Genomic DNA, 15,018 nt, shown 5'->3' on the forward strand with positions numbered 1-15,018 from the left:
ATTTGTGTTAGCTACCATCAGAGGTGAATTTATACTACTATCAAGATTACATATAGTCTGGACTTAGATTACGAAACGATAAGCTGTCGATTGCTGTGAATGAAATTTTTTAGTTATTTGTTAGCTTTTCCACTTCATTCGTCTTTTTCATATAATTTAAGTCTAACATGCAGTTCAGTCGTCGCCATGGACGGTGAACAATATAGTACAAGTGAAGTTTGTCTTTTGAAAAATGACGAAATTGGATAGATTTTACTAAAAACAACATACGAATTTAGTGGCAGTGACAAAGTATGTTGTGTGCTCCAAACATGGAAAGAAAAGAAAGACGCTTGTTTTTCTGCCATATTTGCAATGTTGATCTCTGCGTAGAAGAATGATTAGAAAATAAAACGAAGGAAAATCTTGAGCTTAATGTCAACTTCAATAAAAATAATTTTGGAAGAATATGAATTAAAAGAAGTATGACTCGAAGATATAGTGCAAGTGAAAGTAATTCTGATGCAATTATAATTCCTTAAATTTCTACACACAAAGTTGTACAGTCAATTCATGATTGTTCTCATAGTCACATTTACGTAATAACTAATTACTAAAGCCTGGATTTCTAAGCATAATCGAACAATAAAATAAGCAAGCAAATACTTAAGCATGAAAAATGGTGAAAAACGAATACACGGAAATAATATAATTTTTAATATACAACACAAGTTAGTACTAATTATTTTAGCATTTCCTTCCCATATTATGTAAACCTTTTAAGGAAAACCCCATTTAAGGAGGAAGATTCGTTAAAAAGGGGTTTACTGTGTTAGTCTACATCAGCCATTTTCAACCAGTGTGCCGCGAGAAAATGAAAATAGTGAAGGTTCTCATAGCAAAAATTGTAAAAATAAACGTGAAAAGAGTAATAAAAAAGTGAGTCTACAAGAGTAAACTTTCAGTGAACGCAGCATAGATCAACATTCAGTAAACAGTGTATGTGTAAGAGTAGCAGAAAACAATGACTGATGCCCAGCCAGGGTTGCCAAATCAATAAAGTTAAAATATGGTACCAACCTTTAAAAATATATCCTATTTCACTTGTTCTTATGAAAAAAATCCTCTGCCCCCCCCCAGTCAGGAACTACTGGTTTACATTATGTGGGTGTGCTGCGAGATTTTTAAATTTAGTGTACCAGAGGTTGAAAATCACTGGCCTACATGAATGAAGACGTAACAATGACAGTGGAGTAAGTCACTTTTCAGAAAAATGAGTTGAATGTACTTTCATAAATATTCTGCTACCCTCTGTCTTTTTAGATAGATTTTATTGTTGATACTTAATTCTTCTTGTCTCTACACCAATGACCCTGGTTTATTATGGTGTTATTGCCCATGTTGAAACATAATTTTATTTTGAACAAATTATTTATTTCACTGTCATTCTAACTGCATTCCAAACGCTTCATTTCAACCAAGATTTTATACGATTTTCCTGTAAACTGACACCTCCTAAAACCTCGCAACTTGAAGTGCCCAGTTTGCCACCCCCTAAATATGGCCCTGTGTCCACCCAGTAAATGTTAAGTTCATTCACAAGTCCAGTTGCTGTGATACTGCCTCTACTTTCTTCCCCCCCCCCTCCCCCCTCATCTGACCTAGAGAGTAGTTAATCTCGAAAGAGACGTGTTTTCTTTGTGTTGCCAAGTGTAACTCTTTACATAAATTACGATTTTGTTCAAATTTAAAATTCGAAGTCTCACAATACCATTAGCATTAGGGAAAAGCTGTAAAGCCAAATGATGATATTGGTCCAATGCTTAGGCATTTGACAATGAAGTGATATGCTGTCTTGCACTATAATATTTTTGTACAGTGTCGTCTCCTTGTATACCAGGCAAGGGTAAATCCGATCAAAGATGAGAATGGTGACTTGCTTGCAGACTCGTATTCCATCCTGAACAAATGGAAAAACTATTTTGGGCAACTACTAAATGTACATAGGCCAAATAGAAATGATAGGGATGATATTCAAATACAAACTGCTGAGCCATTTATACCCGAACTCACACTTTCTGAAGTCGAAATTGCTATAGAAAAGCTGAAAAAGTACAAATTTTCAGGTATCGATCAAATTCCAGAGAATTAATACAAGAGCGTTGAAACTCATTATCTAGTGAAATTTATAAGTTTATACTTGCTATTTGAGAGAAGGAAATTATATCAGAACCATAGAAGGAGTCTATAATTGTACCTTTCTTTAAGGGGGAAAAGACTAACTGTAGTAACTTTTGAGAAATGCACTTTTATTGACATTGTACAACATTTTGTCCAATATTCTTTTGAGACGCTTAATTTCATATGTAGGTGGAATTATTGGAGATCTTCACTGTGGTTTTAGGTGTAATAGAACGACTATTTTTCTATTTGACAGATGTTGGAAAAAATATGATAGTTTAAGGACACAGTACATCAGTTATTTATAGATTTCAAAAAGGCATATGACTCGGTTAAGAGAGAAGTTTTACATAATATTCTTACTGAATTTGGTATTCCCAAGAAACTAGTTCGATTAATTAAAATGTGTCAGTGAAACATACAGCAGAGTTTGTATATGCCAGTTTTTGTCTGATACTTTGTGCTTTTACAATTCACTGCGGGCTAAAGCAAGAAGATGCACTATCATCTTTATTTTTTAACTTTGCTCTAGAATATGCCATTAGGAAAGTTGAGGAAAACAGGGAGGGTTTGGAATTGAACGATTTACATCAGCTGCTTGTTTATGCGAATGACATGAATATGTTAGGAAAAAATTCGCAAATGATTAGGGAAAACACGGGAATTTTACTTGAAGCGAGTAAAGAGATAGATTTGGAAGTAAATCCCGAAAAAAAAGAAAGTATATGATTATGTCTCGTGACTAGAACATAGTACAAAATGGAAATATAAAAATTGGAAATTTATCCTTTGAAAAGGTGGAAGAATTCAAATACGTTGGAGTAACAGTAGCAAGTATAAATGACACTGGAGAGGAAATTAAACCACAGTAAATATGGAAAATGCCTGTTATTATTCGGATTAGAAGCTTTTGTCATCCAATCTAGTTTCAAAAATACTGAAAGTTAGAATTTATAAAACTGTTATATCTCTTCTGTATGGTTGTGAAACTTGGGCCCTCACTTTGGCAGAGGAACTGAGGTTAAAGTTGTGTTCAAAAATAAGGTCTTAGGAAAATAATTGGAGTGAAGAGGAATGAGGTTACAGGAGAATGTAGAAAGTTACACAATGCAGAACTGCATGCATTGTATTCTTCAGCTAATATAATTATTAACATTAAATCCAGGCATTTGAGGTGGGCAGAACATGTAGCATATATGTGTGAGTCCAGAAATGCATATAGAGTGTTAGTTGGAAGACCTGATGGAAAAAGATGTTTGGGGAGGCCGAGATGTAGATGAGAGGATAATATAAAACTGGATTTGAGGGAGTTGGAATATGATGCTAGGGCCTGAACTAATCTTGTCCAGGATAGGGACTCATTAAGAACTTATGTGAGGGCGACAATGAACCTCCAAGTTCTTTAAAAGCCATTTGTAAGTAAGTAAATAAATAATAATGATTTCGAAGTCGTCTCCTTGTAATAAGACTGCGTCTTTTGATGTGTTCCATGTTCATCTCATTTGCATCACACAGTACACAGGCGTATATGTGGGAATTGTTACCTGTACAGGTAGCTTGCCAAACAGTAATGACCTGTTTTAAAGCCAAATGTAATCAGTTTAATCTAAACTACTAATAATTGAACAGGTAAGAATATGATAGTCCAAAGCCACACTTTTAACAAAACTAGTTTTTTGTGTGAGTTCATTTCTTACACGTAAGATGAAGATACTGATAAAATGTTATAAAATTTACTCAACAAATAAAGTAGGACGCTGAAGAAATGATCATACAGCACAAATAGCATTGGACTCTAAACCTTTAACATGTCCTGTAAAATTTTGTCTTTGTGGCTTAGGTCTTCAATTTTATTGTGAATGCTGTTTTGTTAATGATACGTATAAGTAATAACACCTCAAATGTTGTATACAAATTGTTTTATTATGATGAAGCTAGCATTTCAGAACTGTTACTAGAATATTTTTGTTAATTTACCATTTGGACTCCTTGTAAGCTATGGACTACAATACTTTCCGCCATGTATATCCCTTTCAGAGATATAATTTATTATTTTATTGACATTTCGAACAAGCTGTAGAAAACTATTAATATTTTTGGAAATCCTTTCATCAGTGTGATCTCTGAAACACCTTAACCAGTGGCGGCTTGTGATCATTTTTGCTGGTGGGGCCAGATATTTCACAAATGTTGCAGTATTTATGTTAAATAATGCACCAAGATTTTTTATTTCATTTTAGTTAATTGTTTCTGCTTCAAAATTAATTTAGTATAATACAACTAAAACTACGAACTACATAATAACACAAATTCAACATTAAACTCACCAATTTGCAGAATTATTTATAAAGATGTGCTCATCTATCCTTCTGGCTGGCAAACTTTTCGATGACCCTGTCCTTGAAGTTCAGAATTTTATGGAGATTCTCCTTATGAATAGAACAAAGCCAAAGAATTCAGTCTATCTTGAACCATGGGTTTCTGAGAATGTTTTTATCCTGTTTAATGTGCTGAAACTCTGTTCTGACTCAACTGTTGAAACAGTTGTTGTTAGTGGGATTTGAAGGGTTTTGCTTACTTCAGAGACGTAATCCATAAAAAGTTGAACAAATCACACATATGAGTCATTCCACGTCAAATCGCACAAAATTAGACAAATTTTGACCTTCATATTTCTGATTGTGTTTATATTTTTTTTTACCAACTCTATGGGTCTCATAAACCAACAAGTGTATTTTTATTTTCTCCTAAGTCCACATGTTTTTAAAATATTACATGTTAAAATTCGTTAAAAATGTCGCACAATGCAACATTTATAGCGTCATATTTCTGACGATATTGATGTTAAAATTTTTTTGAAAAATGCATTTAAAAGCTTAAAGTACTGTCTTTTATTAAATATTTATTAACTAATTTTAATATAATTATTTCAAATATTTTTTTATAATTCAATTTTTAAAACATATACATCAATGTGAAATAGCCCTACTAAAAATCTAAAAAAAATGCCTACTAGGTGCACTGAAGTACTCTTAATAATTCCAGAAAAAATCAGAATGGGATCTCCAATAGTTTAATGGAAATTTAATTACTTATGACAGAATGTGTAGCGGTCGGCGCAGCAGCAGTGGACGGGAAGTGTTAAAGCACGCTAAGAGGTTTATCGGCGTTGGATAATTGACTGAACGTTGCAACATTACACCCAGTACGGATCAAGTTACTCGAGGAAACACTGCTAATTTACTTATTATGATATCTTCAAATAATTGTACATTATGCTTTTCAAATGTTTCTTTTCATTCACATTTTAAATTTTCATTCGCCTACCTTCTTTCTTGAAAGAAAATTGTTTTACTAAATCTTCAGTTTTTGACAACGGAATGAAAGAATATAATTTTAATGTACCAGTTATTGGTTTTAGATTATGGTATCTGGCCTGCAAATCTTCAGTCTGGTTTTTGTGCTTATTGAATGGACAAAATATAAATGACACGTTAGAAATGTTTTTTGTGACTAATCAAACAGTTTTTTTTGTGTTGTTATAGGATCTTGTATAGGCTAACTCTCGTGGCAAGTCTTTTAACAGTATCTCCAATGCCAACACATGGACCTTTACCATGTCACATTGCAAAGAAGTGTCATTCAGCACTAATTCCATAATCATCAGCAACTATTTTTTAAATTCCTTTTTTTTTTTTTTTTTTTTTTAACTTGATCCATTGGAAAAGTAGATGATTTTTTTCATATCGTTGAATTCTTGCTTTAAGAAATTGATTGCTTCGGATTGAAAAAAGTGAAAGGGATCGGTGTCATGTTTCATGGTTTCTGAGATGACATTACTTTTGTAACGAATTTCTGTATCTCCTTTGAAATATACTACGAAAGGATTTATTTAAATATACAGAATAAAGAATATAATTACAAATAAGAGAAATAGAAATAAAATAATACAATCAATATAAAAAAAGGAGATGCAGTAGTATTAACAAAATTTGAGACCGAATGAGCAGCGCTCGTGTTCGGTCACAGTTCAGATATAATATTAATAGGCCTATAAGAGAATATAAAATAAAATAAAGTAGGAAGTAAAATTAAAATTGTACTGTATTGTGGCTTGGCATATGTTCCAACGCACACCTTGTATTGAATCTTGTATTACAAATGAATAATTTTCAGAAAAGTCTGCAATAACTATGTAATTTTCAGGTTGTACTTTCTTTGCATTCCGTCAAAAATAAAATATGGCTGACTTTTGAATGGATGATGATGATGCATCTTCTACATGAAAAACTTAACATGCTAGGGAGCCTTTTACTTTTGAAACTTTTCACGGGGGTATCTTGAAGTAAAGAATAGAATGCAGAAAAGCATAGCATATTTTTCACGTCCTACTTATTTCCGAATATTAGTTCAAAAACATGGGTAAGATTTTTTCGGAAAAGGCTCTAAACAGGGCTAGAGCCAGTGTTTGACTTCTGTGGGCCTTGCTAGTCCACGTCCATTCTTGTTCCCCCTCAATCTTTCAACATTTCGTTTTCCAGATAATCTAGAACTAAGAGCATTTTTTTTTTTTTTTTTTTTTTTTTTTTGGAATACATTCATCCAATCTTTGTTTACATGATACAGTTTAGAAACATTGAGGTGACAGCTAACCACTGAACAAGCTCTGCATGGCGCTCATAATACAATCACATTGAAATTTTGCATACTGACAAGTTTCAGAGACCAAGCTGGATGGGTCCAATTTATACTGGCAGAGTTAAGGCCACAGGGCCTTCTCTTACACTCAACCAGCTCACAAAGTATATAAGCAGTTAAAATTTAACAAAAAGTTAAAGAACAGAATACTAACATATTACAAAAAAATAATAATAGCATAATAAAATCGACACTAAACAACATGAAAGTATACCATAATAGAAAAAAAAAAAAAAAGTAAAATACATTGGAATATACAGTGTGTTCGCTTCCCCTGCGGCCGGCCAGCAAGCGCCGAGCATTAGTTATCAATCCAAATATGTGTGGCCTTGCGTTTTTTTATAGCGCTTCAGTAAAGCAAACTGACTGTTGAAACAGAACGCAATTAGGTCAGCTGACTGCAAAATGATGGACAGCTGTTGAGTGATTCTTAAGCACGTTGGCCTAGATCATATATGTAACAGATAACTCATCGCTATGTTAAAATCAGGAGCACTTTGAAGAGAACAACCGCCAGGATCGCCACCTGTCTGCCATAAACGAACACGAGATGGCAGTAAAGTCGCTAATGAAATTCAAATGGGAATTATGACGTGACTCCTTATGTAACAACTAGATGGCAGCATAGTAAACCTGACAAAAGTTATTAACCTCAAAGCCTATAAGGCCGACCTATCTGGGTACTGTATATTATGATCTAGGACGTTGGTAGGCTATATTATTGCTGCTCCGTGTGCTTGCTGTTCATCACCTGGCCGCAGAGGGAAGCAAACGCACTGTAGTAAAAGCAACTCATTTAGTACAAATGGTTAATATGAAAAATGTAAGGAAGAATATAACAAAATGGAATTTAATAAAATAATAAAAAAGAAAAGAAATACGAAAATTAAATAAAATTCACATTAAAAAGGCTATGATAATAAATTCATCTGCTGATAAAGAGAACAAAATGGGGAAAGGAAGAAAAATATATAGCCTATATTTTTACAAAACTATCGCAGACACCGTATTCCGAATCTCACCAGTCCGGTGGCATCAAGGACGTCACGTTGCAGCGAAATAAGGAACAAAACTGCTGGAAGGATCGATGGCTGTCATGGCGACTGTACAAGTTGTTGTCTGTGCTACGCTAGCAAAATTTTGCGAAATTTTCGTACTCCCATCTCGTTCAAAGAAAAGATAGCATAAACAATTTATTTCTTGAACCGGTAGTAATAACAGGTCCGTTGACATGTTCGCTCATAAGCCATGAACATATTGTTTTTACGTTTTGCTCATTACAAACAATACAGCAGAACTAAAGCAGAACACACCCCCATGACACAACAGTGCACGATGTTATTCGTCTGCTAATTCCTGCCCTATACAAGAACCAATCAGATTCACTGATGGCAGCTGATAGAGACTGCCACCACCTCTGCAGGTTGATGGCACCGGTGGAGCATCAATGACGTCATCGGTGGAATTCGGAACACCGTGATGCCATCGGATTGCTCACCGGTGAGATTCGGAATACGCTCAGAAAAAAGGGCTTATAACTGAAAGTAATCCGAATTGAAAAAGTGCAATTTTAATTTATTTTTGAAACTAGACAATGTCCTACAGTCTGACATGTTGTGATAGAGAGTTCCAGAGATGAGCTGCAGAGACTGTGAAAGATGAAGAGTAGAAGGATGTTTGTGTTTAGGAATGGAGAGTGTGATATGGTGTTGTATCTATTTCGTGGTATGAGGACAAATGTTGAAAACGAGAAGCTAAGTAGCTAGGGTTAGATTTTTTTATTGGGTTATTTTACGACCCTGTATAAACATCTAGGTTATTTAGCGTCTGAATGAAATGAAGGTTATAATGCCGGTGAAATGAGTCTGAGGTCCAGCACCGAAAGTTACCCAGTATTTGCTCGTATTGGGTTGAGGGGAAAACCCCGGAAAAAACCTCAACCAGGTAACTTGCCCCGACCAGGATTCGAACCCGGGCCACCATTACTCCACAGGTGTGGATGCCCAGGACAGCATGTTTAATGGTGTGATATGGTCAGATCTACCAACGTTGCAAATAAATCGAACACATGCATTATGAACACACTGTAGTCTGTCAGTCTCAGCGACTGCACTAAATTCTTCTTAGAAGCAACAGAAGGAAATTTCGAATTCTTTTTAGTGCGTGAATTTTCATAAAAATTATTTTACATGTGTGTGTGTGTGATTTGAGTATTCCAACTTAAGTTTTTGTCCATATAAATTCCTAGATTTTTTACTCTATCACTGTAAGGGATAATAGTTTCATTCATTTTAACAGGTGATAAGTCACCTGTGTTTAATTTACTTAAAAGTCGTTGATGTCCCATTATAATTGCCTGTGATTTCTCAGAGTTCAATTTCAGTCCAAACTTTTTCGTCCATGAAATAATTGATTTTAGGTCATTGTTTACTTCATTTATTGCGTAATTTAGTGCCGATATAGGTGCAAAGATATATATATATATATTTGTAAGTCGTCACCAAATAGGATATGTCTACAGTGTTTAATAGATTGTGATGTCATTTATGTAGATCTTAAAAAGTAGAGGTCCAAGAACTGAACCCTGTGGTACACCTGCACCCACAGTACGCCAGGAAGAAAAACGATCACAGACCCGCACACATTGTTGGCGTACTTGAAGGTAGGAGCTAAATCACGACACTGAACTTTCTGATAAATTAAGGGCTCGGAGCTTGCATAGTAACAGATCTATGTCAACTGAGTCAAAGGCTTGCTGAAGTCAAGAAGTGTCAAAATGGTCAATTTTTGTTTGTCAGAGGTTTCCCGTATGTCTTCCGAACTTTAAGTAATGCTATATTTGTGCTATGTCCAGTTCTGAAGCCTGTCTGATACTCATTAAGTAAATTGCGTTCATTCAAGAAGTCCGTCAATTGTTTGTGAACAATGCGTTCCAATGCTTTTGACAGGGTGGGCAGGATGCTTATAGGCCAATAATCATTTAGGTTTGAAGGATTATTATTTTTAGGAAGGGGACGTACATAAGCTTTCTTCCATAGAGTCAGATATGTCGAGGTCATAAGCGAGGCATTAAAGATGTGTGTCACAGTTGGCAATATTACATCTATGATTTTATGCAGTAGAACAATGCTGATGCAGTGAACTCCTTCAGCGTTAGTACTTACCCGTTTTATAGCTTTCTTTACGTCTAAGTCTGTTACGTATGTGAAGTAAAATTTCTCACTTGTTTGACAGGTTGATTGCAGTAATGATTGTAGTTTTCAACTCAATAATTACTATACAGCTCTTATTCGTGTACATAAACAGTACAATGTTCATGTTTAAATGAGCTCTAAGTTTTAACTTCGAATTAAGAGCCGTGTTATTGGATACAAAAAATATTTTGTTTCAAATTTAGGAAATGTATAAAATTGAAAATTGTTTCACATCATGAACTCATACGGATTAATGTAGCTCCTTTGTGACCTATTTTTTATAGATCTTGGAAGTATGCCTGGTCTCCATCTTTCTCGTAGTTTACCTATGTCCTCTCTTTTTCCTACTGGTTGATCTTCTGCATTAATATTGGTATGCATTTGGATTCATTCTTTCTAGGTACTCTATCCATTTTTGCTAGTAAATTTTATATCTTCTATAATAATATTCACTTTAATATACTATTATGTACAGAAGTACTTACCACTTATCATAGTTCCCCAAATGCATCACGATCCTGGGTGGACACCAGTTACATACACTGGCCGAAATTGCATAAGAAAATTTCTTCTCTCATGAGGACTCGAACCAGTGTGCATTCTGTAATGAAAGTCCTAGGCAGGATGCCTTAGACCACAACACTTTTAGCATATTTACCAAAACATTATCCTCTAGGAATGATGGATTGTAACTAGAACTTTTTATCACAATGGTATTGTCTTCAGTGCACCATGAGACGCAATATACTGAATGATAATGACTAATGGGCCAATAATGGAATGTGGGTAGGAGAGAGAGGACTACCTCCAGAAAACCTACCACTAAGCACTGTATTTATTCCACTTGGACTCACTGGAATTCGAACCCGAATTACTAGCATGAAACCTGTTTAAACCATTATAAACACACATAAAAATAGACATGGCAACACTGACAAGATTTTCACAGGATTCGAATGAACAAAGGGCTCACTTATTTTGTTTTGACTTCACAAATTCATTGGCGCTATGATTTTAATGACTCTAGAGGGGAATTTGGAGCTTTCACCAACATTCAGAATCTCAGAATATTGGTGAAATGGATGGCTTGGGTTTTTCAAGTGTTTCCTGGAAATCATTTCTATTGTCTCGTTATAATATATGGAAAGCCCAGTTCAGTGGTAGTATCGGAATATTAAAGAGGGGGAAAAAATTGTGCAAAATATGGAAAAAATATTATTTTTATGAAATATAAACATTGTACCAAAAAACTGATATATGAAACAAAGTATGGTGTTAATTGCATTGTGAATTTTATTGTGGAAGTCCTTGTTCCAATACCACTAGAAGGAATGGTTTAGAATATGAAATCTCATATTTTGCCTGTCTCCACTAATAATCTAATCACCAGTCTCACTCAAATATTTCATCACTGGTATCACTAGAAGACCTCAGTATTTTACGTGTTTTATGTATATTAGTTCTTTGCCCTTCAAATGTTGTCTTGTTGCTGTAAACGGAGTTTTAATGAACTTTCTACTGTTCTTTTAGATTATTTCAGTTAAACCGGACTTCCCTTAATTTTGACAACTTATCCCCTCCCCAAAGTAGTCTGCATAGATTTTACTGTATGTGTATGTTGTATGTATCTCACGAATGCACTTGCAAATGAGCTTCGCCATAAGCATGTTGGTTAATTCATTCATTTATGCTGTAATATAATAAATGCGAGTTACCGGTACTTTATACTTCATAAAAAAAAAGAGACATTATGTTACTAGCACACATTATTACAACGCAGTCAGTCAGCATTACATTTAAATACATCAGAAAATGGAAAGTAATCCGAGAATCAAAGCTCAATTTCTGTCCACGAATATTTACTGGTCTGTGTCAAAAGTATTTTTATAGAATGCATTCTGTAAAATATTTATTTTCTTAAATAACAGAACATATTTACATTGTAAAATGTATGTATGATACAGTATTTTCATCATAGCAAGTTCATCTGGAATGGATTTTTTTGTTAAAGATTTTGGGAATTCACATAATTTAATGTTTCCACACAGCAAACTTCATATTCAAACTTCACTAATGGAACTTTTACTTCAATCATGGAAGAAAATGTTCTTAAGTTGACTGTCACATAGCCTTTTCACTTCATCTGAAAATAAATACAAATTTTAGTCATAAGACAATTCAATTTTAAATGCATGCATGCACGCGCGCACACACACACACACACACACACACACACACAAAATACTGTCCACTTCAATGTGAATACACCATATTAGAGTCAATCACAGGTAGGGTTGCCAGATTTGTTTTAGAAAAAAGAAATGATTTCCACAAAATAAGAAAGATATATACGAACTTACCTGGGATTTAATACCATATAATTGGTTGTTTATTGTTTAAGGTGTAAAGGCATTATCATTCTTAACTCTATTTTAGACATTTAACATTATAAAATACATTTACAGACTCTTATATTAGGCCTACAGATTTATTTACAGTATAAGTGCAATAAAACCATTCATACCTAGTAAAAGTGTTGCTGACATCACTCATATTTAACAGACGAGATGGTTTGGCAGTCTGAAGTTATTTTGTATAATTTTTATTATTCAAGATAAATTCTCTGCATGACTGGAATGAAACTGAGCAATATAAAGTTGACACAACACTTACTTCGTATATCTGACCACTTAAACTTTATTAAAGAGAAAACTCTTTCAACATAGGCATTAGAGCCTAATGTACTGAACAGCAAAACCAATTATCTTTGCAATATTTGGAACTTTTGTTACATTCATTTCAGAAAAAAGTCAACCTACTTTTTATCTCGATGTAACTATGTATCAGTAACTGTTCTTTTGATTGATAAAACTCTTCATACAATTCATCAGAGTTAACAAAATTCTGCAAATAAAAAAATACCAACAACAACATCAAAGTCACAATAACAATATTGGATTTTATCTCTGCATATAGGCCTATTAGACTTACGTTGAAAATAAATTATATTTTGGGAGGTAAGCGGATCACCCTCAAATTACAGAAGACGTATTTTAAGCAAAAAAAAAAATACGTGGAAACTGGCAACTGTAATCACAGGAATGGTGGTGAGCACTTGTACATACATAAGCTGTATACTCAACAAGTTCCCTGCTGCTAATTCTATCAATCACTGTTGGTGGTGTTTGCCTTGTGAATGAAATATTACTCTTAACTGCTAGTCTTAGAAGACTACTTTCCTTTGCTTATTGTCTGTACATTCAAGAGTCAAATTTTGCCTCTGTCTTGGTGACTGAAGCTTCATATGCACTTGTCAATTATGGAAAACATTGCATATTAGTATTTTTCTCGATTGTCAATGAAGTTCACAAACATAAGTTTATGCCAACACAAAGAGAAGATCCGCACTAAAGTTAGTTAGTTAGTTAGTGGGGTTTAAAAAGGGCGCGTCAGCGACTATGGCTATTTGCGCCCTTATCTAAAATTCTTTACAGAACAGAGACATAATACAATAATCAGAATGCTTAAAAGAACTAAAAAACGTTGTCACGATTAAAATGAGGTTCACAAATGCAATTTCAACAGGGTGATGCATAAAACATTATAAAAATCTCAGACCTTAACTAGTATTTAAAAAGAGACAATAAAATAATAAAACAAATGCTACCATAAATAAATTGTCTGGCGTATTTCTAAAATACTCGGATGTAAAAGGTCCGAATGTCAAGTTTGTTAAAAAACTTATATACTAAATAACAAATGTAACCTCCGGATGTAAAGAGTCCGGAGGACAGGAAAACGGGTCAATAAAAAACTAAATCACCCTGTCCATAAAAATCTCAAAACTGCATTTGTACAATTGAAATCATTTCCAAGAGCATCATGTAGAGTCGGCCGAATTCCATATTGCCGACAGACATGGTCATATTTTCTACAATGCAATAAAAAAGTTCCACCGTCCGGCTGAAGCTTGCCACGTAGCAGATTGTTGAGGACGGCGCGGTACGATCATCCACTCCTCCTCTTTATCTTTCTTATATTGGCTGCTTTCTCCAGGTGGACGGCACATTGGAAGGATTGGGTATGCGCAGTGGAAGACTTTTAGAAATGAATAGTGTGAATTTGTAAAACAAATATAATTAACAATAATAAGTAACAATGTACATAAATGAAAAATGAACTAACAATAAATATGAAATAGGTGAATGAAAATAGGACGAACTAATCTGAAATGATATCGCCAGGATATGTAAATCATGTAAGTATCACAAGGCTGAGGCCAACACATTTATTAGTGATAAAACAATCTAATATGGCCGTCTCTCGACAATCAGTGACTAACCTATTAACCATATGTTCATGAACCACTCTCTAACTATATATATATATATTAACTATCCGAGTATGAATCTGAACACAACACCCAGCCAGCACATTAACTTAATACATGATCCATTCGACCATAGATACCACTCAATCTGACTAACCAAACCAAAAATACATGTAGACTCAATAACAGAGAAACTGTACCCAGCATAAGGCATCACATGACTGATCACTATACATTACCCATTGCACATATTGCTCACATAAACTGTGCAAATTGCACTAACACAAATCTCTGCACTTTACAAAATGAATACCCAACGGAGAGAGAGAGGGATGGAGACAGATACACGTAATAAGTAACGGACGATAATTCCAATCTCAAAGATCATTTAAATAGCAACAAACTCGACGGACATGATAACAAAAATAGCGGCGAAGGAAACCAACAATCAAAATGGAGCAGGGAAAACATTAAAACAATATGTGAGACTGTAATCGCTGCTCTATCACTCTATCCATCTCGGAACATGAACTCACGTTTCAAATCAAATCTCATTACATAAATCCCAATACAATTTACCTCAAACACATATATCTCAGTCGACCTGGTTGGCAAGTTGGTATAGCGCTGGCCTTC

At 34.4% G+C, this 15,018-nt stretch overlaps 1 protein-coding gene across 4 annotated transcripts in view; it reads right to left on the minus strand.

Moving 5' to 3' along the window:
• Positions 1 to 11,944: 11,944 nt before the first annotated feature.
• Positions 11,945 to 15,018, minus strand: part of Ccz1 (vacuolar fusion protein CCZ1) — a 55,556-nt gene continuing 52,482 nt past the window's right edge. Inside the window, exons 10-11 of one of the 4 annotated variants that reach the window (XR_011332602.1) lie at positions 12,577 to 12,683; positions 11,945 to 12,195 (exon numbers count right to left, since the gene is read on the minus strand). Coding sequence is in view for 2 of the 4 variants with exons in the window: in XM_069828390.1 (XP_069684491.1) it covers positions 12,140 to 12,195 (56 nt within the window). In the remaining 2 variants the exon portion in view is untranslated. Of the gene's footprint in view, positions 12,196 to 12,576; positions 12,695 to 12,720; positions 12,957 to 15,018 lie in introns of those variants that run through there. The other 3 variants (XR_011332601.1, XM_069828390.1, XM_069828392.1) reach the window with 3 other exon arrangements.

The sequence above is a fragment of the Periplaneta americana genome, chromosome 6 (assembly GCF_040183065.1).
Source record: "Periplaneta americana isolate PAMFEO1 chromosome 6, P.americana_PAMFEO1_priV1, whole genome shotgun sequence".
Lineage (NCBI taxonomy): Eukaryota > Metazoa > Arthropoda > Insecta > Blattodea > Blattidae > Periplaneta > Periplaneta americana.